Here is a 27,778-nt window from a genome sequence, read left to right on the forward strand (position 1 = left end):
CTCTGTGAGATGAGTGGGGCTGAGAGACTTCAGAAAAGTGTGACTGGCCCAAGGTCACCCAGCAGCTGCATGTGGAGGAGCGGAGACGCGAACCCGGTTCCCCAGATTACGTGACTACCGCTCTTAACCACTACACCACACTGGCTCTCAATAAGAACTTGCTTCTCTCCAAGGCCTAGAAGGGCTTGGTGCAGGAGGGCCCTTCAGAGCAGATTTGGGGGTGCACAGGGGGAGGAGAGGAAGAGGGAGTCCCCCTGTGCCAGCAGAGCTGCATGTGTGGAGTATTGGACAGACATTCTGGATGACAACTCTCATGAGGGCTGATGGAGCTGGGACTGGGCCAAGTTGGCAAAAAGTAAAGCAGAGGGTGGTCTGCTGTACTGGGGGTGGGAGGAGAGAGGATTTCATAATCAGAGAGTTGCATTTCCAAAAAGACCTGAGCTGCTCCATCTCTTTGCACCCCTGGCAGGAGACTGGCTAGCCTTTCCCCCATACCAAGCTGCCTCAGGACAGGGGTCGGGAGAAGCTGCAGCCTTCCAGATGCTGCTGGACCCCTATGTTCCACCGGCCTGACCCACTGGCTGTGCCAGCTGAGTCCGAGGGGGGTTGCAGCCCTGTAGCACCAGGAGGACACTGGGTTGGGGAAGGCTGGGATAAGAAACAAGCAAACCTCTGCATTGTTCTTCAATAAACCATGTGAAGTAGCAGTAGCAATTCTCCATGGTCACAAAGAGGACACTTACAGCTTGACTCCTTTATTTAACTCCTGCTTTACAAAGAGATCAGAGCACAGCCCCATGCAAGGGGAGCAACCAGGCAGAAGAGAGTCAAAGAGCCAGACTGCCGATAAACCACCAGCTTAAGAAGAAGCAGACTTTGCCCAGTCCGGCCTAAATGGAGCACCTCGCCCTCTCCGCAAACCACAGCAGCAAAGCCCAGAGTGCTTCCTCTTGGGAGCGGAGTCGACTGGCCTAAAATCCATCCCAGAGAGCAATCCAGTTTCTCTTGAGGAGCTTTGGAGCGGTGTGTGTGTCTCTTGAGCGTGCATGGGGCCTTTCCTGCCCTAGCTGAGCCCTGCTTCACTGCCGCTGTCCTCATCGAGCTGAGTGGAGTTCCTTTCCATGTCCCCTTTCTCCACAAAGTTGAGGATGCGCCGGTTGGCTTGGATCAGGTACTGCTGCTGGCGAAAGTAGACCTTCAGGGCTCCCTTCAGGGCCACAAAAGCAATGCCCCCCTGGCAGGGAAACAGAGAAAAGGAGGGCTAGGTGAAGTTAAGAGCCTCAAACCACCTCTTTTGCCTTCTGAGCACTGGAGAGGCAGGTCCATGTGAAGCACCACTTGGTATGGGAGGGAGGAGAGAGCAGTTCCCTCAAGCCCCTTCCTGAGAGGAGTCTGATTGACAGAGGGAAGCAGCCAGATCATCATTATCTGCTCCAGTCCAGGATTTCCTTTTCCTTTAGAACATTTAGACACGGCTCTTCGGCCAGAAGACTCCAGGGTTAAAGCAATCAGTTAAAACAAAACAGCCCTTTCCCCACAGGCTTACAATCTGAAAGGCACAGCACAAAAGAAAAAAGGGCCAGGGAGGGAAGAAGAAAAAAGAAAACATGGGGGCCAATTCTTAAAGTAAAATTGTGGTTCTTATAATGACCAGCTTGAATGGAAACCGTTCCGAGGCGGAAGGTGCCAGGTGCAACTGGTCTTCCGTGCTGAGAGGGTGCAATGAGCCCCCTTGCCCATCTCTGCCATGGAGGCAGCCTACCAGGTGGAAGCCTAGGATCGAGCACTTTCAGTGGCGCTGTAGGAAGGAAGGCAGCAGAAGCATCACCTGAGGGGGGTACCAGAGGGGACTGGCCTTCTGTAACAGCCAACATGGTGCCCTCCCAGTGCTGTGAGACTCCAGCTCCCACCAGCCCCCATCACCATGGCCAGTGGTTGGGGATGATAGGAGCTGGTGTCTCTCCAAAAATATCTGGGGAATGCAAGTTGGTGACTCCTGACTTAAGACAAAAGGGATCCTCAGGCTCCCTCCAGGTTCTGAAGTATGGAGGCCTCCCCCTGCCCCCCCAGACTGAAAACAACTGTGCTAACATATGTTTTCAAGCCACCTAAAAAAAGAGGGAAGACCTAAATGATGGAGAGGCAGGATATAAATCCAGAAAGAAAAGTGGAAATGTGGAGCTCCTTCTATCGAGTCAGACCATTATTGTTACTTATTAAATTTATACACCACCCTCCATCCGAAGATCACAGTATAAAAACACATGGATAACATAATAATAAACAAAGCAATAACCCCCACAGTTTAAAACGCTGTATATTGTTCAATTGGCCAAAGGCCTGGGAGAAGAGGCATGTTCTTGCCTGGTGCCTAAAGATATGCAATGAAAGTGCCAGGCAAGCCTCCTTGGCGAGAGCATCCCACAAACAGGTCCATCGGTCCATCTGGCCCAGCACCTTGGCGGCTGCATGCCTTCCTGATGGACTGAACTGCAACTTTCACCAGCCTCAACCAACACAGCCATATGGCGCCAGGTTGATGGGAGTTGTAGTCCAAAACTTCTGGAGGGCACCAGGTTGGAGAAGCTGAGTCTAATCTAATGGGCATCATCTCCAACAAAGGTCCTTCCCAGCCTGGCTGTTTGAGATCCTTTTACCCAGAGGTGCCAGTGCACCAAACCTTCTGCATATGAACTATGTGCTGTGCCAGCTAACCCGAGGGCTGTGCCAGCCTTGCCACCATGGCTAGCAGCATTAGGGTGCTGTGGCAGGGATGCTACGTCGAACCAAGCATGGGAGTGATTCCTTCAAATACTTGAATTCTGACCCAAGTATTGCACCCAGTTGACTCCAGAGTTCCTTCCCCAGTCTCTCCACTCACCAGGATGGTACGTTGGAGGCTGGAGTTCACCCTGCGGAAGGTGACTCTGCCAACTAGGTTGGCAATGGTGGGGAAGACCAGGGCCCCGCACAGTGTGCGCGAGATGGAGAGGTGGTCACTCTGGTAGCGCGACTCAGCGAGAGGGATGTGCGGAACAGGGCGGCTGATCCCTGAGGAAGCAAGAGAGATTAGGAAAAACATGGTGAGAGCTAAAAATCTGTTTAATAAAAATAAGAGCAGCTGCAGAATTAAAAAATGCAAACATGAATATTTAGCATGATTTGGACAGACTGCAAACTTTGCTTGGTGCAAATTTGTTGCTGTTGTTGATTACTATTATTCTGCACAATGGAGGAACATGCCTTGCCTCTGCCCTTCCTTCCACTGCATCCTGGCCAAATGCACATGGATTAGAGGGATCAGTTCATGCTGCAGCTCATGGCAATTGCAGTTACCATATTTTTCGCTCGATAACACGCACCTGACCATAACACGCACATCGTTTTTAGAGGGGGAAAACAAGGGAAAAAACATTCTGAATGAAACAGTGGGTGTATCATTTTTGTGCTTCATGCTGTGGCCACAGACATGTGATCTGATGGTGAATTTGGGCTGACCCAATGCAAAAATCCTGAGAATCCATGTGGATCCATGCTTTGTAACCACATTTTAAGTGGAGAGGGAAGGAAAAACACAGAAGGGACAAGGAGCACGAGAGGGGTGTGCAGAGAAGCAGCTGGCTAAGAATGCAGGAGTGGGGTATAACAGGAGGGAGGAAAGGAAGGCAAAAGTTTCCCCCCACCCAAGCACCCAAGCCAGCCAGCTCACGCTCTTTCTCTCCCACCTGCATGTTTTCCGGCTGCCTGATATATATATATTTTAATTGCCTTGACAGAAGAAAGCATTTTAACTGCATTAAGAACTATTTAGCAGCGAAACCTAAGCTTTGCCATCCCTTAAGAGGTACAGACACTGTAATCTTCCAGATCACATGAATTTACAGGCAAAACACTGTTTAAGGATTTCATCCTTTTAAATGGAAGAAAGCATATTTCGATGCTGTGTGTCTTCAAAAACAAAAAGCAGGAAGTCAAATCAGAATTTTAAGCTGAACCTGTAATCTCTCTTCCCTTCACAAACATTGTTCCCTCCGGAGCATGGAGAGGAATTAGAAGGAAGGACGCTCTGCTTTCCCCTCTGCTTGCCTGGAGGGGAGGGGCTTTCCCTGCTCTTTGTTCTGTTTCAGCAAACACAGCAACGAAACAGAGGAGGGTGGGCAGTAAGACCCTGAGGCAGAATGCAGGAAAGCAGCAGCTTCCTCTTTTCAGGTTTCCCTTCTCCGTGAAGCGCGATTTGATTTTTGCCTGATTTTTCGGCTCCAGGGACCACACATTCGCTCAATAACACGCACAGACATTTCCCCTATCTTTTTAGGAGAAAAAATCTGCGTGTTACAGAGAGAAAAATACGGTACTTGTTGTGTGTGCTGCTGTTGCCAAGCAGAACAGTCCATAACTCCAGATGCCATTCAACTCCCACTGGCAAAGCTATGTATACAGGTAGGCTCTTGGCTTACAAAAAGGACAAGGAATGGAGGATCTGCTTTTTTGTCCTGCTGCCCCAGATGCAGAGCTGTGCTCTGCCCAGTAACTAGTCTGGAAGTAGGATGGCTGTGAGAAATCCATATTCTTGTGAATTCCATGAATAGTCCAGCTTTGTCCAACCTGGTGCCCTCCCACTGCTTCTGACTACAATTCCCACCAGCAGGCTGAGGCCAATGGGAATTGTAGTCAAAAACAGTGGGAGGGCAGCGGCACCAAGTTGGACAAAGCTGTCCTAGGGTGCTGCCAATTGCCACTGTTTTGTAGGAGGGATTCATCCGCATACCACAAATTTTAGTTGGCCCACCTTTCCTTCCAAATGCAGAGTCCAGGGGAAGCCTGCCTCATGCTGCTCTCCAGGCCCATCAACTTCACGCAAGTGCCCAGGCCAGGAGGAGCGAGCGGAGGGTGGCACTCACCTGGCACCAAGGCCTGCAGGGCTTGGAGCTTGCTGGAGTATTTCCGCCACACCCGCAGCACGTAGTCTTCCCAGCGGATCATCTTGCCCAGCACCAGCATGACAGGGATGGTGGGGAGCCCCATGAGCAAGAAGAGGGGGTCTGCCCGCTCCATCACATCCAGGCCCTTTTTATGACCAACAACCTGCCAAAGGAGAAGAGACTGATCAGCAGTGCAGTGGGGCGAGCCGGGTGGCTTCTGCCTTCATCAGCGAGGAGAATAAAACTCCATTCACATAACCCAAATGGTCAGATTCTTACTGGATAGCTTCAGATTCCTAGCACAGCACTGTCTGAAGTACTATGATACCACATTAAACAGTCATTGCTTCCCCCAAAGAATTCTGGAAGTTTTAGTTTGTTAAGGGTGCTGAAAGTTGTTAGGGCGCGCGCGCGCACACACACACAATTTCTCTCACAGAGCTCCAAAGTGGACAGAGTTACATGTGAAGAGGAACTGACTGTTTAACCATGCTAGGAATGGTAGCTCTGGGAACAGGGGTCTCCTAACAACTCTTAACAACTGACAGTTCCCAGAATTCTTTGCAGGAAACCATGACTGTTTAAGGTGGTATCATAGTGTGAATGCACCCCCCTTTTTATCCCACTGATTAATCAGTCATAACCTTTGTCAATTCTGATTAAACCGTGCAGCCTCATTAAGCTTTCTTGCATATGATTTTATTTCACAAATTTTCTCCACTGCTCGATTATAATAAAATTTCCAAGTGACTTTCAAAGCTACTGACTGAGCTGAAGGCCATCTGATTCATTCTTTCCCTGCACCCCTTTGCTTTACCTGCATGACAGTGACAGCCCCATACGTCACAGCCGACCAGTAGAGTGTCCCCACGACAATGCCAGCTGCAGTGAAGGGGCTCACTTTGGATAAAATTCGGTCCACTTGTTGCAAGAAATACACCAAGGGTCCTACAAAGGAAGGACAGCAGAAACTCAGTGTTGCAGGCACTCAGCTTGGGCTCTCAACAGCCACCAGGATCATGGCCTAGGCATTCAGGCCCCTTCAGAGGTGTCACATCCCTCAGCCACTGAGATTCCATTGAAAGAGGGGTGTGGGTGTGAAATCCCAAGACAGAAGGAAAAGGGAACAGGAAGGGGTCTATCCGCTTCCTTGGTATTCTGGCCCCTTCTGCTCCTGGCTTCTCAAAGTTCCTGCCAATGAGCCCGAATGCGTTGAGTAACCAACAAATGGTAAGTGATTGTTTCTTTTTAATTTTTTTCTTAAAATCTAACTTACTTTATTAAAACTAGCTCATAACATATTACACTACTTTAGGTTTCTGCTATACATTTTAAGCACTATGATACTACTTTAAACGGTCATAGGTAAAGATAAAGGTAAAGGGACCCCTGGCCATTAGGTCCAGTCGTGGCCGACTCTGGGGTTGCGGCGCCCATCTCACTTTATTGGCCAAGGGAGCCAGCGTACAGCTTCCGGGTCATGTGGCCAGCATGACTAAGCCGCTTCTGGCGAACCAGAGCAGCGCATGGAAACGCTGTTTACCTTCCCGCCAGAGCGGTACCTATTTATCTACTTGCACTTTGACGTGCTTTTGAACTGCTAGGTTGGCAGGAGCTGGTCCTGAGCAACGGGAGCTCACCCCATCGCGGGAATTTGAACAGCCGACCTTCTGATCGGCAAGCTCTAGGCTCTGTGGTTTAACCCACAGCACCACCTGTGTCCCTTAAACAGTCATAGCTTCCCCCAAATAATTTTGGGAGCTGTAGTTTGTTAAGGGTGCTGAGAGTTGTCCTAATCAATCCCTCTTCATGAGGAACTCTGGGAATTGTAGCTCTGTGAGGGGAATAAGAAACACCTAACAACTCTTGGTACCCTTAACTACAGCTCCCAGAATTCTCTGGGGAAAGCCATGACGGTTTAAAGTGGTATCATAGTGCTTTAAATGTATGCTATGGATGAGGCCTCAGTGGAGTAGACATCATCATAAAATGCCTGTCTGTGACAGGGGGGGTGCTCCCAATTGTTCCTTTGCAGCCATGGCTTTGCTTTCGGCACTGCTTGAATTTGGCACATCGTGTTGCTTTTGGAAAGGGCTGGATACACCCATTAGTGATGGGGAGCTCTTGAGTGCATCAGATCCCTTCAGAAAACACTGCAACAGGGAAAGGTGCTAAATTCAAACAGGCCTGAATCTGGCACTTCTTGCAGATGTGCCTTTTGTCAGTTTACATTTCTTAGTACAGAAAGTATTGTGTGTATGATGTGTAGAGATCTTTACTAAATAATTCAAGAGGGTTCTGGAAGTTTCTCTGTGTGAAAGAAACAAGCAGGAGGTTCATGGTGTTTGGGCTATTCCTTCAGGGAATCTGAGTACAACTGGCCTAAACTGGTTCTGTTATCTTTTCTGTCAAGGTCATGCTGACTATAATAGGAGGCCAGAAGGAGTCTGGGCTTCACTTTCTCTTTCTATCTCTCTTCCTTCTGGTGCGGTGATTCTGTACATAGTGTGCTTAGTGTTAAGGTTTAGTCTTATTATAAGTTATTGCAAGTTTAAGTTAAGTCTGCTGCAACTGGATTTCTTATGGACAGTGCCAATCCTGAATGTATTGGATTTGTGACCATGATGCTCACTTGCCTTCAGTAGCAGCAAAGCTCTGCTGGATGAAATGAAATTGCCTCTGGTCTATTCTTTTGGAATCCTGCAACATGTTAAAGTTTTTACTCTGCTAACCATATCTTAAAGATTCTGCTCTGGATAACTACTGAGTACAATACATGACACCATTACCTGTCCTGCAACTGATGCCGCACAATGTGGGTGTGATTTGTGCAAACCAACCAACTGGGTCCATTGGGGAAGTCTGGCAGGGGTCTCATTAGGCCGACCATTGGCTGTTCCCCACTGCTAGTCTATGGGACCAAGCGAACTGTTTTATTTCTTGGAAGTGTTGGGATGCAACTCAGCTTGCACTAATGCTGACCACATTTGCATGGGGAGAAAGTAGACCTCCAAGCTTCTTAAACTTTCTCACTGTCCTCTGCACCTGTGCTGGCCTTCCTTCTGAGGTTAGACTGATTCTTAGGGTTGCTGACCTAACTTCAAGCTTCCTCTCCCGCTTCCTTCTGGAGCAGAAAAGGAGAGGGGACAACCTCCTACTGTCTCTCTGCTGCAGAGATCAAGGGGCAAGGGCAGCTCCTTTGGATTCACAACTAGCTAGAATAGGAGCTCTTTCCTATCCAATACGTTTCCCCTATAATTCTATATGCTTTCTCATTTTCCACACTTAGAAGTCTTGCTCTGATTGCTTTACCAGCCAAGGGTGCTCATACGACAAGCATTCAGTAGTGGCCTGCTTCCAAGCTGTGTGCTAACTCTCCAAAGCAGCCCAACGTTATTAAACTATGACTCTGCTCCTGCATCTTGATCTCGCTTTGGCTTTTAATGACACTGAGCATGTTATCCTCGTGGACCGGCTCCAGGGAATTTTGTGCTGCAGTGGTTTTGGTTCCGCCTCCTGGACTGAGTCCAGAGGGTGGCGTTAGGGGAATGTTTCTCAGTCCCCTGGTGGCTACATCACAGGGCACCATCTCATCTCCAGTGCTATTTAATATCTATAGGAAGGTGCTGGGAGTGATCATCAGGAGTTTTGGGATAAGACACCATGAGGATGCTGAGGATGCTCAGCTCAATTTCTCCATAGCATCTGAACTGGGAGAGGCCAAGCAGTCCCTGGCCTGGACACAGGGGTGAGATGGAGGAGGAAAAACAAGCTGAGCTTGAATCCTGCCAAGACAAAGGCACTGTGGTTGGTTGGCTGGCTGGCTGGCTGGCACCCATGTCTGAGAATTGAGGCAGTTCCCTATCCTGGAGGGGTTGCACTTCCTCTGAAAGAGCAGGTTCACAGTCTGGGGGTGCTTCTGGGTCCAACTTTGTCCCTGGAACCCAAAGTAGCCTCAGGAGCTTGTAGCACCTTTTACCAGCTGCGACAGGTATGGCAGCTTTGACTGTTCCTGGATCAGGATGGCTCGGTCAGTCATTAATGCAGTGGTTAATTTAAGGTTGGATTGTCGCCATGCGCTCTGCATGGGGCTTTTGTTACAGGTGCTGTAGGATGCCTGTTCTGCATTTGTAAGAAACTGATCAGTTAGTGTGGCAGCCCCCACACTCCGGAACTCCCTAATAAAATTATTGAAATTGTTATTCTTATTATTTGGAGGGCACCAGGTTGGCAAAGGCCCGCCAACATTGTCTGTAAGTTTCCCTTGGGCAGGTGGCTGGCTGTGGTGGGAGATCAGAGTGCTGAAGCACATGGACTTTGGATCTGCTCCAGCCAAGCAGCCCTTAGCTCAGGGATGGGGAACCTGGAGGGCACCCTCCAGTCATTGGACCCCACCTCCACCAGCTCCAGCCCACATGGGGAGCTGGGGTGCCCTCCTGCTTCATTAACTTTCAGCATTATTCTCTCTCTCATGCTTAAGGCTGGTCTCCAACAAATTTTGCAAATTCCTCCCCAAAAGTAACACAACATTGTTTTTTATTTTCCAAGCAATGATACTACTTAGAAGATAAGTGGCTCATTTTTGTGTAATTGGGGCTTGTATTCTAGAACAATTTTAGAAAAGATGTGTGTGTGCATTTGTGCAGGGAAGGGGAAGCCAAAGCAGAGCCACACAGAGATGCTGGGACCAGGGAGACCAGGGCTCAGGAGCTGCAACCCTGAACCAGTCCTGCCGCCCTCTCTCAGCCTAACCTGCCTCACAGGGTTGTTCTGAGGATAAAATGGAGAGCTCCTTGGAGGAAAGGTGGAATATAAATGTAATGATCAAGAAAATGATTTGAAGGAACCACTTCTGCTATGGGTAGGAGAGGGATCTCTAAATATTTTGCATACCCCCATCCGTAAAGAAGACTGTGTGTGCCTAGGTGCATGGCAAGGAAGTTGCCACTGACCACCACTGCATTGCTCCCTTTTTGACAGCAGCAGTTCGGCTGCCAGAGGAAGGGTGAGCAAAAAACCAGCCTGCCAGAGTTTTACTCATGCTCCCAGCTTGGACCTGGAAACAGGTGAGACTTCTTTCTCCCAGGACCTCCAAGACCACCCCTACCCAGGGAGTCTGCAGAAGGGGCCTGGATGCTCACCAACCAAAGACCTTCCTTTATTAATAATAATAAATTTTTATTTATACCCTGCAGGAGGGAAAAGGAAATAGAAAGAGGGGGAGGGAATCAAACTGATTCTAAGCCAAAGGTCAGGTGGAACAACTCTGTCTTACAGGCCCTGCGGAAAGAAATCAGATCCTGCAGGGCCCTGGTCTCATGAGACAGAGCGTTCCGCCAGGCCGGAGCCAGTGTTGAGAAGGCCCTGGCTCTGGTTGAGGCTAATCTAACTTCCTTAGGCCCCGGGACCTCTAGGGTGTTGCTATATATGGACCTTAAGGTCCTCTGTGGGGCATACCAGGAGAGGCGGTCCCGTAGGTACGAGGGTCCTAGGCTGTGAAGGGCTTTAAAGGTCAAAACCAGCACCTTAAATCTGACCCTGTACTCCACCGGGAGCCAGTGCAGCTGGAAAAGCACTGGGTGAATATGCTCCCATGGCAGAGACCCCGTGAGGAGCCTCGCTGCAGCATTCTGCACCTGCTGGAGTTTCTGGGACAGCTTCAAGGGCAGCCCCACGTAGAGCGAATTACAGTAGTCAAGCCTGGAGGTGACCGTCGCATGGATCACTGTGGCCAGGTCGGGGCGGGAAAGGTAAGTGTCGAAGGCGGAAAAATGTCATAGAATCATAGAGTTGGAAGAGACCACAAGGGCCATCGAGTCCAACCCCCTGCCAAGCAGGAAACACCATCAGAGCACTCCTGACATATGGTTGTCAAGCCTCTGCTTAAAGACCTCCAAAGCAGGAGACTCCACCACACTCCTTGGCAGCAAATTCCACTGTCAAACAGCTCTTACTGTCAGGAAGTTCTTCCTAATGTTTAGGTGGAATCTTCTTTCTTGTAGTTTGGATCCATTGCTCCGTGTCCGCTTCTCTGGAGCAGCAGAAAACAACCTTTCTCCCTCCTCTATATGACATCCTTTTATATATTTGAACATGGCTATCATATCACCCCTTAACCTCCTCTTCTCCAGGCTAAACATGCCCAGCTCCCTTAGCCGTTCCTCATAAGGCATCGTTTCCAGGCCTTTGACCATTTTGGTTGCCCTCCTCTGGACACGTTCCAGTTTGTCAGTGTCCTTCTTGAATTGTGGTGCCCAGAACTGGACACAGTACTCCAGGTGAGGTCTGACCAGAGCAGAATACAGTGGCACTATTACGTCCCTTGATCTAGATGCTATACTCCTATTGATGCAGCCCAGAATTGCATTGGCTTTTTTAGCTGCCGCGTCACACTGTTGGCTCATGTCAAGTTTGTGGTCAACCAAGACTCCTAGATCCTTTTCACATGTACTGCTCTCAAGCCAGGTGTCCCCCATCTTGTATTTGTGCCTCTCATTTTTTTTGCCCAAGTGCAATACTTTACATTTCTCCCTGTTAAAATTCATCTTGTTTGTTTTGGCCCAGTTCTCTAATCTGTCAAGGTCGTTTGGAAGTGTGATCCTGTCCTCTGGGGTGTTAGCCACCCCTCCCAGTTTGGTGTCATCTGCAAATTTGATCAGGATGCCCTTGAGTCCATCATCCAAGTCGTTGATAAAGATGTTGAATAAGACCGGGCCCAAGACAGAACCCTGTGGCACCCCACTAGTCACTCTTCTCCAGGATGAAGAGGAACCATTGATGAGCACCCTTTGGGTTCGGTCAGTCAGCCAGTTACAAATCCACTGAGTGGTAGCATAGTCAAGACCGCATTTTCCCAGCTTCTTTACAAGAATGTCATGGGGCACCTTGTCAAATGCCTTGCTGAAATCAAGGTAGGCTACATCCACTGTGTTCCCTTCATCTACCAGGCTTGTAATTATGTCAAAAAACGAGATCAGGTTAGTCTGACATGACTTATTTTTCAGAAATCCATGCTGACTATTGGTGATCACAGCATTCCTTTCTAGGTGCTCACAGACTGTTTGCTTAATGATCTGCTCCAGAATCTTCCCTAGTAGTGATGTCAGACTGACTGGGCGGTAATTATTTGGGTCCTCTCTTTTCCCCTTTTTGAAAATAGGGACAACATTTGCCCTCCTCCAGTCTGGCGGGACTTCGCCTGTTCTCCAGGAATTCTCAAAGATGACTGCTAGTGGTTCTGAGATCACATCTGCCAGTTCTTTTAATACTCTTGGATGCAGTTCATCTGGCCCTGGAGACTTGAATACATCTAAACTAGCCAAGTATTCTTGTACTATCTTGTGTTTCCTCTGCTGAATCATTTGCTCAAAATTCTTCAGGTCAGGCATTGTTTTCTTTATTGGAGAAGACTGAGGCAAAGAAGGCATTGAGGAGTTCAGCCCTTTCTGTGTCCCTTGTTTGCATTTCACCATCTTCTCCTCTGAGTGACCCCACTGTTTCTTTGTTCTTCCTTTTGCTACGAACATACCCATAAAAGCCTTTTTTGTTGCTTTTAACCTCTCTAGCAAGCCTGAGTTCATTCTGTGCTTTAGCTTTTCTGACTTTGTGTCTACACGTGCTGGCTATTTGTTTGAATTCCTCTTTGGTGGTTTCCTAACTTTTCCATTTTTTGTACACATCCTTTTTTAATCTTAACTCAGTTAAAAGTTCTTTAAGTAGCCACCCTGGCTTCTTTAGGCACCTTCCATGTTTCCGTCTCATTGGTATTGCCTGACGTTGTGCTTTTCCTATCTCCCTTTTAACAAACTCCCAGCCATCATGAACTCCCTTTCCTTTTAGTATTACTGTCCATGGGATCTCACCCAGCACTTCCCTAAGTTTTATGAAGTCGGCTTTCTTAAAGTCAAGAAATTGAGTCCTAATATGCTTGGCTGCTCCTTTCCACTGTATAGTAAACTTCAGAAGAGCATGATCACTCGCGCCTAATGATCCTTCCACTTCTACCCCACTAACCAGGTCATCAACATTGGTTAGGACCAGATCTAAAATGGCTGCTCCTCTTGTTGCTTCTCCCACTTTCTGGACAATGAAGTTGTCTGCAAGGCCAGTGAGGAATCTGTTTGATCTTATGCTCTTGGCTGAGTTTGACATCCAACAAATATCCGGGTAATTGAAGTCCCCCATTACTACTATCTCTCTTCCTTTTGCATGCTTGGCCATCTGTTCCAGGAAGGCATCATCTATGTCCTCCGTTTGGCTTGGGGGTCTATAGTAAACTCCCACAATGAGGTCTCTGTTATTCTTCTCTCCCTTAATTTTGACCCAAATGCTCTCACTTTGGCTTTGAGGTTCTAAATCTTGGATCTCTTCACAGGTATACACATCCCTGACATATAACGCCACTCCTCCTCCTTTCTTGTCTGGTCTGTTTCTCTGAAATAGATTGTATCCCCCTATTATTACATTCCAATCGTGGGACATATCCCACCAGGTTTCAGTGATGCCTATTATGTCATATTTAGTTTGCTGTACCAAGAGCTCAAGCTCATCTTATTTATTTCCCATGCTTTGTGCATTAGTGTACAGACATTGAAGTCCATTAATCATTCCCCTGTGTCTCTTATATTTTGTATTTTTCTTTTTTCATTTTGTAATATTTTGAAAATTTCAACAAATATCTTATAAAATAAAAAAATAAAAAGTAAGGGGAAATGTGTGTGCGTCTTATGGAGCGAATGCAGGCTGCGCAGCTATCCCAGAAGCCAGAACAGCAAGAGGGATCGCTGCATTCACTGCACAGCGATCCCTCTTGCTGTTCTGGCTTCTGAGATTCAGAATATATTTTTTCTTGTATTCCTCCTCCAAAAACTAGGTGTGTCTTGTGGTTTGGTACATCTTATAGAGCAAAAAATACGGTACTTCAGAAAAAGTACTGTGTGTCCCCTAGCCCAGTGGAAATCCTTGGCTGGACAGCTCACCTGCTGCTTAAACACACCTTGCCTTGGACCTGGCTTTGCTGGGCAGCTCCACAACTTTGCTAGGGACCCAATCTAGCCACACCAGGGAATGGGGCTGGCCAGGCCACCCCTACCACTCACCTAGTTTGGGGAAGACAATGCGATACTCCGTTCCACACTGTGGGCAGCTCACACTGCCTGTGCTGTTGCCTTTCTGCTTCTCATCCAGCCACCGCTGGAGGCAGGCCTGGTGGATCCATTTGGTGGAGCCTTTGCAGCGGCAGGGGCAGACCCACTCAGCTGAGCGGTCATCGCTCTCTGTGCCAAAACAGACCCAGCAGTGCCTGGGGGGGGGGGAGAGAATAGCTGTCACTTGTTCCACCAGTTTGGAGGTGCATAAGAAGCCGGACAAGGTAAGGTTTTAAACTCCCTAAGTCATAAGACTGATATGTGATAGGACTGAGGTAGTATGGAAGAAGGATAAAATTATAAAGGAATTAAATAATTTTTAATAGTTGAAATCTGTGTTACTAGTAAATGAAAGTTGGAAGATGAAGGTTGTCTTTGCAAGAGTACCATGAGAGCATGTAAGCAAGAGATTGTTATAACTGTTGTAGCCACAGAGATAAGAAAGTTGCAATGCCCCATGGTTAAACCAGTAGAAGCCAGTTTTGCCATATATTGATGTAACTGCCGCCACTGCTTGTGTGTAAATCAGTGGCTCTGAAAGGGTGTGGCAGGAGATGGCAGGTGTGGCAGGAAGATTCAAGAACAAAGAAAAGTTAAACATTTCAGAATAGTATAGGATACTATTAGTGCAACGTAGTGCGCACACACACACACACACACACACACAGTGGTACCTCGGGTTACATACGCTTCCGGTTACATACACTTCAGGTTACAGACTCTGCTAACCCAGAAATAATACCTTGGGTTAAGAACTTTGCTTCAGGATGAGAACAGAAATCGCGCGGCAGCAGCAGGAGGCCCCATTAGCTAAAGTGGTTCTTCAGGTTAAGAACAGTTTCAGGTTAAGAACGGACCTCCAGAACGAATTAAGTACATAACCAGAGGTACCACTGTATATGAATATGGGTAGATATGAGAGCAAGAGCATCAAACAGCTCACACCTCTCATTCAGTTTGTATACATACTTAAGGCACATTTGTAAGAGGCTTGCTTATCATTCTACTTTGGGGGTGATTTGTGCTCTTATGTAGCTGCACTATTTTATAATTTCTGGATCATACAGTATTATAAAGTGGATGTCTTCTATGTTATAAATCAAGCACTGCCAGGAGTTGCTTTTTTTTTGTTTTCCAATATATTTCTTATCAATAAAAGAGCATGTTTTTATTCTGAAAGTCTGGCCCAGAGAAAAGAGCTTGAGAACCACTGGAATACAGGGTAGGCCAGGCTGTGTTTTCCAGGCTCAAGACCAGGACAGAGAACCTTCCCCCGACTTTTATTTCCCTGGGAGAAGTGGGTGGGCCAGGACGGGGCTGCCTATCAGTAGCGGACAGGGCCAAAACTCACAAGCACCATCCATACCACCAGCATGGGGCACAGACATGCCCTCTCCTTGCACAGCCCACAACCCACATTCTTCCTCCTTGGGTAGCTTGGGGACAGGGCTCAGCCACACCCCCCAGCCTCCACTGCAGAGCTGTTTCCAGGGCTCAGCTGAGCAGCTTGAGAGCAGGACACAGGATGGGGAGCTTTAACCACACTGCTCACCTGATTTGAAAGAACGGTGAGCATCAAGAAGAAATGGCCGGGGCCTGGGAAGAGGCCAGGGGGTCAGATCAGGAGACGCACTGGGACCCATCCCTGCTCTAAAAGGAAAGCCATGGGAAGACAAAAGGGATTTCCCAGAGTCCAGCAGGTGCTTGGGCTACAGGATGCTTTTCACATCATTCAGGACTGTCTCCCTCTGACCACAGCCTGGACAGGAGCCTGTGGTCCCTGTTGGTTCCCCAGTGGTTTCCAAGACTATACCACCAGCCACGGTAATCCTTCTGCACTAGCGCTGAAAACAGGTCCTGAGACATGCCTGAGGCACAGGTGTAGTGCAGGTCGGCACACCCAGCGTGTCCCAGTTACAGCACACAGAGTTTGAGTGCTTTGATAAGGCTTCTAGTGGCCCTGTAATGTAATACTGCAGATGAAAGCATGAGGCTTGGGAAAGAACAGGAGCAAATATAGGAGTACGCAAGATCTAAATGTGGGACTTCCTGATTTGTGGCTCCTTGTTCTCAATCACCTTGACATGATAGCTCACAAGACTCGTTCCCCACAGCTTGGCCATCAACCCCACGATCCTATGCATTTCTGCCCCGACATACCTGGGATTTCCTCCAGCCCAGGTATGTTTATAGCAGGGATGGGGAAACGGTAGGCCTCAATATGTTGCTGGACTACAACTCCCATCATCCATGGCAACATCTGTATAATAAAGGGTTGTATGCAATGCTAGTTCATCTTGGACCCACTGAAATCAGTGGATTCACGGTCATTGGTTGCAATGTGTTTACTCTGAGCAGAACTCACAATGGAGACAACCCTTATCAATCTGGATTTCTGCTGCTTGTCCTGAGTGAGACTGTGGGACTTCAGACATCTTTTATATAAGAGGTGCTCAACTGGCAACATTTTCTGGGATGGGAAGCTTGCTTCAGACTCACCCTGATGTCTTCCCTCAGCACCAGGCAGCTGAAGGGCATTTCATTTCACCAATTTAGATTTAACATAGGATTGCTTTGATGTGGCTCTTACACCCTACTGTTTAATTACTCTACTCTTTTATTTATTCTGTTTCTTTTCATTTATTTTATTGTAAGCCACATTTGGTATCTATCAGAGGGCAGCATTACCATTTTATTAATATAAATACAGACAATCAAGCCGGTTTTTCTAAATGTGTGGAAAACTGGTTAGAGAGAGGCTTGGGTTCCTAAAAGAGCCTTCTCCAAGCAGGCGCCCTCCAGATGTTTTGGACTACAACACTCATCGGCACGTGCGGTCGCAGTTGGGAGAGAAACTTGGGAAAGGCTGTCCTACGATTTGCTGTAGAGACGCTCATTTGTCTTTCCGGACAAAAAAGCGCTGCGAGGCTTTAAAGAAAATTGGGAGTTTAAATTTCAGTTTCCCCCGAGCCCTTTCCGCCCAAGAAGCGCCCGCGGGGCCGAAGCGCACGGAAGGGGCCCTTGGAGCAGCCCCTCTCTCTCGGCCAGGCCGGCCTCCCGGGGCTGCGGCGGAGGAGAGAGCAAGGCCCCTGTCGGCTCTCGGGAAACGAAGCCCGGAGCAGCCGCGGAGCCTCGGGGGGGGGGGGGCTTCGGAAGCCCGGCGCCGCCGCCGCCGCCACTTCGCGCCCCCAGGCAAGAGGGGCAAGAGAGGCTTGACATCCAAGATGCCCCCCAACACACCCGGGCGATCCCTAGAAGCGGGCAGAGGCGGCGGGGGGGGAGAAGGGGCGGCCATTGGCACGAGCCCCCCCCCCCGGCCTGGCGCGCCGAGCCCAGCCTACCTCTCCGAGGCTTCCCCGGGGGCCGCCGCGTCTGCCATCGCCCGCCGTCAGCCCGGAGATGCGGCCCGGCTTCCGGCTCCTGCTGGCCTCCGCCTGGGGCCGCGGCTGCACCCGCCGCTCTTCTCCGCTGGCCAGGAGGAGCTTCCCCTGCCGGAAGGCCCCGAGACGCGCCCCAGGCCGGCGGAAGGCGGCGGGACTCGCTCCCCGGGGAGCGAACGGGGCGAGGATCGCAGCCCAGCCCCGCAGCGGCCGGAAGACGGGGATTGCGCCGCTCCTTGGAGTTTCTCCAGGAAAGCCCCCCCTCGGCCTTGGGACTCCAGGCGAGGATGGACTAGCCAAGCCTCCTCCTGGAGGGCTTAAAACTGGGCCGCGGGGCATAGGACTTCCCCGTTTTTCTTTCTTTTTGTTTCGTGCATCCGTCTAGTCACCTCAAAATAGGCTTTCCAGGTGTCCTGGAAAAGGACAGTCCTCTTTTGAAGGGCTGCCAGAGGACAGTCCTCTAGGTAAAAGCATCCTTCATTTCTCCAGCACCTGAAGAGCAGACCTTGCAGCACTCAGCTCTCCTGGCCACTCTTTCCCCTCTAGGGAGAGAGCCATTCTATTTAAGATTACTTTTTTCTAATTCTAATTAAAGGTAAAGGGACCCCTGACCATTAGGACCAGTCATAGCCGACTCTGGGGTTGCGGCGCTCATCTCGCTTTACTGGCCGAGGGAGCCGGCACACAGCTTCCAGGTCATGTGGCCAGCAGGACTTAAGACGCTTCTGGCGAACCAGAGCAGCGCACGGAAATGCCGGTTACCTTCCCGCCGGAGCGGTGCCTATTTATCTACTTGCACTTTGACGTGCTTTCAACTGCTAGGTTGGCAGGAGCAGGGACCAAGCAACTTTTATGCAAAGCATGCTCTCCCTTTTGGATGTGTAAGTGGGGCACCCTACCTCAAAAGCCCCCTAGAGCAGGCATGGGGAACCTGTTGCCCTCCAGAGGTTACTGATGTTTTAATCTGTTGGACGCCACCCAGAGTGGCTGGGGCAACCTAGTCAGATGGGTGGCATATAAATAATAATTTAGTATTAGTAGTATTGGGCTGCAGCACTCATCTTCCCAGATCATTAGGCACTCTATCTTTGCCCCCCAAAAGAGAGCCAGTAAGCCGGGGGTGGCGGCTTTTGGCCCTCCAGATGTTGCTGAACGACTCCTCTAATCAGCTCCAGCATAGCTAACAGCCAGGAAGAAGAGAAGAGTTTGGATTTGATATCCCGCTTTATCACTGCCCTAAGAAGTCTCAAAGCGGCTAACATTCTCCTTTCCCTTCCTCCCCCACAACAAACACTCTGTGACGTGAGTGGGGCTGAGAGACTTCAAAGAAGTGTGACTAGTCCAAGGTCACCCAGCAGCTGCAGGTGGAGGAGCGGAGATGTAAACCCGGTCCACCAGATTACAAGTCTACCGCTCTTAACCACACTGGAAGAATGGGAGTTGTCCTTCAGCAACATCTGGAGGGCCAAAGTTCCCTAGCACCTGCAATAAACCTACCTAGGAATCAAATGAAGATTGCAACTCTCATTCCAACCTTGCTTGCTTATTCCTTCTATTGACATTTTATTTGGTTGGAATTTCTTCCTGGCCCCTCCTTTTTTGTGGATACACATAAATTAAATGGCATTGTTGCACATTCAGAATAGAAAGATGAAAGGTCAGAAGGAATCACAAGCTATCTAAATGTAGAGTGCTGAGATCCAGTGCAGAGTATTGTTCTTGGGCTGGAGAGGCCTAGATTTAAATCCTTGCTCCCAAATTCACTGATGATTTTGCATGGATCACCATCAATCTGCTGAACCTCCTACACAGAGTTGTTGTGAAGGTGTAATGTGGGGAAAGGACATTTAGGCTGCCCTGAACTGTTGGGAGGAGTGCCAGCATGCAAATGTAGGGAACTCCCTTGCTCCACAGGGCCACCCACCACTGTGGGAAAGATCCCAGGAGAAGACACCCGTGGGCTAGCTCCTCTCCTCTCTCTACCATCAGCTGCCCAGAGGGAAAGATCTTGATGAGTTTTAGAGTGGATACTGTGAAATGTGGCTATAAAACACACACATTTTAATGTTATTTTTCCATTGTCTGGGAAATATTCATATCCTAAAAGAAGGGATATCAATGACTATACTAGATAAGTATGCTGAATAAAATGGATTCTGGAAGACATGATGGTGATTATTATTTATTATGTTTGTTCACAACTTTTTACAAGACATCTCATAGCAACTTACTGTGAAGGGAGTTTGCCAGGTTTGAAGTGGACTCTGGACCCCAAAGGCTTATGCCAAAAGAAATTTATTAATAACTGGTCCATACAGACAAATCAAATCAAATCAAATATCTTTAATACGGTCAGTGACCAGGAAGCAATTTATAAAATATGACATTAAGAGTAGTATTGTGCTACAAGTAGCAGTAAAAATATGGCCAATTCTCAGAATTGGTGCTTATATTTATGACCAGGTTTCGAGTTTTAAGTTTTTAAAATTCAGTTCAGGAGTCGCTACTGTTTATTATCGTTCTTTCGATGTTTACAGTTTGAACTCCTTTGTAGACATCATTGCTCGTCTTATTCTTGTTGCAATGTAACAGTACTTTGCCACGGACCTGTTAATTTCGGGCTCTTTGTCAGCTAAGAGGTGTCTGATATAGGTGTCGTCTGTACTACGAGGTATTTTCCTCAGAATCGGTTCGATCAGCTCTTTTCTTGAGTCTCGAAATAATGGGCAGTATAAGATGACATGCCCAATGGTTTCGATTTCATTGCTGTTACAGGGACATAATCTTTGTTCGATTGGTATTTTATTGTATCTTCCCTCTAGAAGAGCTGAAGGGAGAGTGTTAAAGCGGGCCCTGGAAAATGCTCATCAGTGTTTAGCGTTGTCTAGAACTTTGAGATAGTTTGCTAGATGGGGCCTCTGGGAATTGTATAGAAGTTTATAAGTTATCGGAAGTTGGTTAAAGTCATTTTGGGTTTCAATGTCCCTGAGTCTTTCTTTGATTATGTTCTTGGCCCTTCCCCCTTCTAAACTTAATAAATACTCTGGGGGAGAGACCATATGTGGCCAGTTTTCTGAGAATGCCCTTCAACCAGCTAGATTGGAATTTGTCAAGAAGCATCAGGGAAAGTAGTCCGACCGGTGAGTTGTTAAGTCTTAGCCAAGTGCATAAGGTTCTTATCCATACTTTGGCTTTAATGCTGTATAAGCCCGCTTCCAGTCGTAGGGCGGCGTTTGGGACGCATTTAGGTGTTTGCAGGAGTGATCTAAGGAAACCTGATTGTATCTTCTCATATGGGTCTAGATTAGAGAGGGAGACGAGTGGTGCGCCGTATAGGATTTGTGCTGTTGGTTTTGCAACGAATAGTTTAATTGTAGCAGGAATGAAATTTCCTCCCGTTGTACGATGGAATCTTAGGATTGCCGTTGTACTTTTTTGGGCTGTAAAGGAGCTGTAGTTTATGTGGGCAGTCTTCTTCCTTGATGCTTGGACTATCACTCCTAGATATTTAAAGCATGTCACTTGTTCAATCTCCTGATTGTCTAAATTCCATCTGTATATTTTCCTTTTGTTAGAGAAAACCATGATTTTTGTTTTTTGGTAGTTCACTGCTAGTTTCTCTTCTCTACAATATTGGGATAAGCTGTTAAGAGCTTTTTTGAGGCCCATCTGAGTCTGGGACAATATAACCGCATCGTCTGCATAGAGTAGGATAGGCAGTTTTTTGTCTGCTAATTTTGGGGCGTGTGTATCCGCTCCTTGTAGGTGGTCTATTAGGGAGTTTATATAGATGTTGAACAAAAAGGGGGCCAAAATGCATCCTTGTTTAACTCCCTTTGTTGTTCTAATGAAATTAGAGAGTTGACCTTCTTGGCTGCATCTTATATGAAGTCGTGTGTTGTTGTACAGTTTGTATATTAGTAGCAGCAGACGTCGGTCTATGGATGATTTGTTGAGTTTGTCCCAGAGTCGAGTTCTTGGGATGGAGTCAAAGGCTGCTTTAAAATCTACAAATGCTGCGAATAGGTGGTGATTGTGGTGCGACGTGTATTTCTCAGCTAGGTGCTGTAAGATCAGGCAGTGATCCATTGTGGATCTCCCTTGTCTAAATCCTGCCTGTGCATCATCAAGAATCTTCGCTCTTTCTATCCATTCGCACAGTTTCTCGCTGAGGTGTTTAGCGTATAATTTACTTATTATATTCAGGAGGCTTATAGGTCTATAATTGGAGGGATCGTCCCTCGAGCCTTTCTTGTAAATGGGAATAACGATGGAAGTCCCCCAGTCATGTGGGATCTGTGCGGTTCTATCTATATTTGTGAACAGAGAGGCTAGCAAGGGGGCCCACCAGTTCGCATTGGTTTTAAATAGTTCCGCTGGTACACAGTCAATTCCGGGGGCTTTCCCATTCTTTAGTTGGTCAATCAGCAGATGGGTCTCTGTTAATGAGACTGCTGGCCATGGCTGTATCTGATCATCCGGTATATCTAATGCATAGGACTCATCGCTGGATTTCTCGTAAAGATTATGGAAGTGCGTTTCCCAGGCTTTCATTGATATGCAGCAGGATAGTTGTGATAGGCCCCTATCCGGCTGTACAGCTACGATTCTCCAGAATAATGATGGGTTACTTGATTTGGAGGCCTCTATCAGTTGCTGCCATAATAACTTCATTGCGTATCTTTTCTTTTGTGTCAGAAGTTTTTTGTAACTTCTTTTGGCTTCAAGCATCTTTTGTCTGTTATCCTCTGTTGGATTATCCTTATGGCAGATGAAAGAGTGGATCAATGATTTTTTGGAGGTAATACACTCATGATCGAACCACTCCCTGGAAGTTTTCCGACGGTGGGGAGACTTGGAATTCGGTTTTACAACAAACTCTTGAATTTTTTGTATAAGCATTTCATATGTTGTCATCATGTTCGGGGCACTCTCCTCTATTTCTAAGCACCCTTCCATAATTGCTTTTGTGAGACGGTAGCTCTCCTCAGTTTTATACCAGTTAGATATCCGCTCGCTCACTTGTCCGTTCCATCTGATTTTCTTGAGGCCTGTTCCGGGTGTTAGATCTGGTTGATATCTGTGTTGTGGTTTGGGCAGATCGAAGGGTAAATCACACACGAGGGATAAAGGTAGATGATCACTTTCAGCTCTTGCTGTAATGGTGAATTTTGATATCCTAGGAATCAGGTCCTGGGAAACAATGCAATAATCTATCGTTGACAGTCTGTGTCCTGACCAATATGTGTATTGACCAGGATAGTCTCCTTTTACAGCCCCATTCAGTAAGTGTAGATTCTGTCTGTAGGTCATGTGTGCTAAATGTAGTCCTCCAATGTTGCATGTCTTACCGTAGGATGATCTTATCATTAGGGGTGGGATAGTTTCCATTTCTGGAGGCCATTGGTGAAAATGTGCATATAGGGCGTTGTCGTTAGGGCCCACTCTTGCGTTTAGGTCACCAGCTAGTAATATCATGGCTGACGGGTGTTGTCTCCTCCATTGCACCACGTGGGCTTCCACTTCTTTCCATAGTTGTTCTACTTGTGCCTGCCGACGACATGTAGGTAAGTATAAGCTTATGCATAGCAGTTTGCTTTGTCCGAAATCTAAAACTGCTGCTACAGACCATTCATCATTGGAGGGTAATTGGATAATATTAGCTTGTATCTGCGTTGAGAACAGTAAGGCTAAGCCTCCTTTGGGTCTGCCCCCTCTTTGACTAGGTGTTGCTCTTTTAATACACGATTGGTAATTATCCAGGTAGAGCTCGTCTATCGACCAGGTTTCCTGGATGAACAGGATGTCAAATTTAGTGAGGAAGTCCATTAGATTGGGATCTTTGCTTTTAGCTCCCCACCCTGCGATGTTCCACATACAGGTGGTCAGCTTGTGATTTTTGGTTGTCAGACATCTCAAGGGACAATCAAACTTAGGTTTATAGCCAATTTGGGATTTATCATTCATTATGTCCGTTTTGGGGTGTGTAGTGGGACAGTTTGGCACGGCGTGAACTTGGACATATTTTAGTGTCCCGGAGGGGCGTTCTTTCCCCGTGACCTTATTTCAGTCCGTGTGAATGGTGTCTAGGGCTCCTAGGTTGTCCACAAAGATTGAACCGTTCTTGCCTGGTGGTACCGCTATTTCAGCTTGATGTGTTATTGTTTTCTTTGTTATAGGTGGTTCCGTAGGTCCGAGTTCCTCTGGCGATAGGAATAGCCTTAGTATCCACTCACTGTTGGATAAAGGTTTTGTGGTATAGGTTGCAGTGTTAAATTCCCTGGTGACGGGTGTGGCTAGGAGTGTAATAGTTTTCCTTATGGATGCTAATCTTTCAATTAGTGCGTCCTGAGCTTTATGTATTTGTTCGATAGTTGCTATAAAGCGGTTTTCCTTCTCTATGTTGGAGCTTTCATCTGGTACGTGGTTTGGGGGTAGGGTTTTTGGTCTTTTAGCCAGCTGGTTTGGGGCTTTGTCTGCCTCTAGTTGAAGCATCTTACAGTTCTCGTCCGTCATAGACATTGTCGGCTTTATTTTTATCTTATCAGTCTTGATTGTTTCGATGAGAGGAATGGGAGTACCGGACACTTCGAATAGGCGAGTCACCTGCAATCCAACTCTTTGTAGCTTGTCCTTATTGTCTGAAACTAGTTTGGTTGTGTGCCAGTCTCTGAATGTTACCACAACTCTGTTTAGGTCCTTGTCTGATGGCAGAAATTTAACATTAATGATGTTTTCTGCTGGGACGAACCCTCTAACGGCTAATTCAGTTTTCTTGAGAATATAAATTCTCTGTTGTGCTGGAGAAAGGAGATCTTTGTGCATATATACAGGTAGGATGATGAGTTTTTGTTTATTTAGAATTAGATTTCTGCGAGAGTATGTTGTTTTAGGAGTAGTTTCTTGCTTAGGTATCGGGTTTTCTCTTGATTTTCCCGCGGTTCCATTCGGGAGCGCTAGTTGCTCTGTTGAATTGAAAAGCCCAGCCTTATGGAGGTTTTTATTTGGGCTTGGGCTGTTATCAAGGGGTGGCAGGACTGGGTTAGCTGGGTTTGTTGGATTTGAATTTTCTAATAGCTTAAATAGTCTTGTGAAGTTCATTTTCTTTGTTCGAGATGGGAGCTTTGTCTTCCTTCCCATTTTTACGTTCTTGGGCTTCTTCTCTTTATTCCTAGGACACTTCCCCTTTAAGAGGGGTTTCTTAGGGTCAATTAAGTTTCCCTTCTGGTTTGCTTTGATCCTAGATGTTTTCCTTTTTTCCACATTATGTCGGGTTTTATTTTCCTTGCTGGTGTTATCGTTTGGTGTGCTAGAGAGAATTTTATATGAATGCAAGTTGTCTATTCTCCTAGTTATTTCAGTCAGAGTGGTAAGTAGGCCCAAGCATTCTGAGAGGAAGTATTCGATGTGTCCCAATTCTCTGCCTATCTGCAACTTCTGTTCGTTTAACAGATCATTATATAGCCCTGTTAGTATGTAAGGGAGGCACTCCAAGTCCAGATATTGGGCTCTTTTTTTAATAAATATTTTATTAAGTTTTAAGAATAAAAGAAAATTCAAGAAAATACAAAAACAGAGAAAATACAAAATCACAAAATACAAATTACATAATACAAAAATACAAACATTAAACACAACAAAAGAAAAAAGAAAAAACACATATAATGAAAAGAAACAAAAATTCCCTCTTTCTTAATTTCTCATCTTCAGTTAACTTATTTTCCCGACTTCCTCATGTCTCCCGTTCTTGTATCCCTTTTACAAATTAATTCAGCAAATTCATATCCTGTTAATTTATCTGTTATTAATCCAATCTTACATTTTACCTTGTTGCTAGAACCCCAGCGGAGGCAGATATTGGGCTCTTGTGTCCTCCAGGTCCTCATTCGTCACAATGTGAAACCCCATCTTCTCCCCGGGCCTAGGTCTTTGGGAGGGCTCATCTGTCTTAATTACTGGGTTTTCCTCTTGTGACTCTTGTTCCTGCTCCAGCCCCGGTTGAATCACTGAGGTTTCATCTTCTATGGCAACTTGTTTTATTTCCATTGCCAGATCGACTCCCACCCCTTCTTCGTCTATTTCCATTAGCTCCCCGTACCTGGTGCGGTCTATGGACCATTCGTGGGGGTGTCGTTTGTCAGCATTATTTATTTTGTCTGTTTTTGGTTTAAAGTATTGTGATATTTTCGCCTGCCTTCCTCTTGTAGAGGGTTCAGCCGCTTTGGTGAGGGGGATTCCCAGCTCTTTACAGCTCTGTCTTGTAAACACCATTCTCTAGGTTGAGAGCTTCCCTTATTGGGCACTTTATTGTAGAAATAAAGGTAGAGGTAAAGTTTGGAAAACCGGTGTCCAGGCTGTTGGGTCAGGGAGCCTCCCTACCTTTCCCTCTTTAAGCCTTAACTTGGGGCGGGAGGGTATTCATGGGGGAGTTCTTGGACTTATCTTATCGAGGTTAGGCTCAATGGAGTTCAGCGGTTTCCTCTGCTTCTTTGGTTGTATTTCAAGCCAGTCCGTCGTCCGGGAGCTCCAAGGTTGTAAGTCAGTGTGGCAGTATCAGTAAACAGTGCAACGATAAAACAATAAAAGAATAAAAGAATAAACTAATTAAAACGAGGTGACAAGACAGACAGCCAACAGTCTTTAAGGTCCTTAAGGTGCAGTTTTGGGGTCTTGAAGAGGCTAAAACTAATAAAAACGCTTAGTTAAAATCGGAGGCTCTAATTAGGCTGCTACCTCCGTCACCATCTTGGCCTCCTCAGATCGTATCATACAGAAACGCCATTTGCCTTCCCACCGCAGTGGTACCTATTTATCTACTTGCGCCAGTGTGCTTTTGAGTGTGCAGGAGCTGGGACAGAGCAACGGGAACTCACCCTGTCGCGGGGATTCGAACCGCTGACCTTCCGATCGGCAAGCCCAAGAGGCTCAGTGGTTTAGACCACAGCGCCACCCGCATCCCAGGTGAAGCAGAGGCTGTCCCTGCACTCCTGCTGATCTTTGCAGCGTCAATGATCAAGATGGCACTGACTTGTGAGGCCTGGCACAAAGACGGCCCTTTATTTACTTGTGATCAGTGAAGAGGCCTCACCAACACTTTGGCGTCACGGGCTGCTGGCATTTTCATCCCCCTGCTCAATTTTGCCAGGATCCAACTGCCCCCTCGCCCTTCACTCCTCACCCAAAGCTTTACATCTCCTGTTTCTACCTCCAGCCTCTGGGATAGGCAGAGAGAAGGCCCCCGGTTCAATTTCCCCATAGCATCTCCAAGTAAGGATCCCCTCCCCCCCAAAACCAGTCTGAAACCCTGGAGGGGCCACAGCCAGCCAGCGTAGGCCACACTGAGGTGACGGACCCCTGCTCTGTCGCATTCACTCACCACGCCCTGCCAGAGGAGAAGCCCATTTGCTGAGTTGGTGCGCACTTCCAGCTCGATCGTCTCTGGTGAGTCCGGGAGGCTGCAACCAAGAGAGAAAAAAGAGACCAAGCGATGAGAGACTGTGCACAGCTCTGCTGCGCTAGCCAGTTTCCCCACAGCCATCTGGTTGGTCACTGGGAGAACAGAATGCTGGATGAGATGGCCGTTCGGTCCAATCCACCAAAGCTCTCCTTAGGGACACCCGTTGTAATAGCAGAACCTCCTTGCCCAGGAGCAGTCTACCTCTGATGGTGAACAGCAACTTTAGAGTTGCACTCGTGCCCTGCCTGGCGTCCCTGCCAGGACGCTGGATTCGATGGGCCACTGGTCAGATCAAGCTGAAGGCACTTATTATGATACGATACGATAATCTTTGTTGCCATTGTCCCATACAGAACAACGAAATTGAAAAATCTACATAAGACATTCAATACCCAACAAGCCTGCTATCCCAGCTATCCCAACCTGGTAAGCCTGGTATTTTATAAGAGATCTGAAGGCAGCCCTGTTTAGGGAAGTTTTTAATGTTTGATGTTTTATTGTGTTTTTAATAATTTGTTGGGAGCCGCCCAGAGTGGCTGGGGAAACCCAGCCAAATGGGCAAGGTATAAATAAATTAGTAGTAGTAGGCAAGAGACTGGCCCCCATGGGGGTGAGAGCATTCTGTCCCAGCAGGAGGTGGTCCAGATTCCTGCATTGCTGGGGGGGGGGGGTTGAATTAGATGATTCTTGGGGTCCCTTCCTACTTCACAGTTCTATGAATCTGTGATTATAAGACCCCCTCACTATGCAGTGCAGAGACTTATCATCATCATCATCATCGAATTGTAGAGTTGTAAAGGATCCCAAAGGGTCATCCAGCCTGACCCCCTACAAGACAGGAATCACAGCTCAGGAATCCCCAAAAGATGGCCA

General features: G+C 47.4%; 1 protein-coding gene across 3 annotated transcripts in view; it reads right to left on the minus strand.

The window, feature by feature from the left end:
- Positions 1-739: 739 nt before the first annotated feature.
- The window catches only part of LOC310711924 (E3 ubiquitin-protein ligase MARCHF5-like), a 50,910-nt gene continuing 23,871 nt past the window's right edge, over positions 740-27,778 (minus strand). Inside the window, exons 2-7 of one of the 3 annotated variants that reach the window (XM_083514419.1) lie at positions 26,825-26,903; positions 14,021-14,223; positions 5,740-5,870; positions 4,902-5,085; positions 2,882-3,051; positions 740-1,234 (exon numbers count right to left, since the gene is read on the minus strand). In XM_083514419.1, the coding sequence (XP_083370545.1) occupies positions 1,064-1,234; positions 2,882-3,051; positions 4,902-5,085; positions 5,740-5,870; positions 14,021-14,223; positions 26,825-26,850 (885 nt within the window). In that variant the 5' untranslated portion in view covers positions 26,851-26,903 and the 3' untranslated portion in view covers positions 740-1,063. Of the gene's footprint in view, positions 1,235-2,881; positions 3,052-4,901; positions 5,086-5,739; positions 5,871-14,020; positions 14,224-15,485; positions 15,506-17,409; positions 17,680-26,824; positions 26,904-27,778 lie in introns of those variants that run through there. The other 2 variants (XM_083514418.1, XM_083514420.1) reach the window with 2 other exon arrangements.

The sequence above is a fragment of the Podarcis liolepis genome, assembly GCF_965112155.1.
Source record: "Podarcis liolepis genome assembly, chromosome: 7".
Lineage (NCBI taxonomy): Eukaryota > Metazoa > Chordata > Lepidosauria > Squamata > Lacertidae > Podarcis > Podarcis liolepis.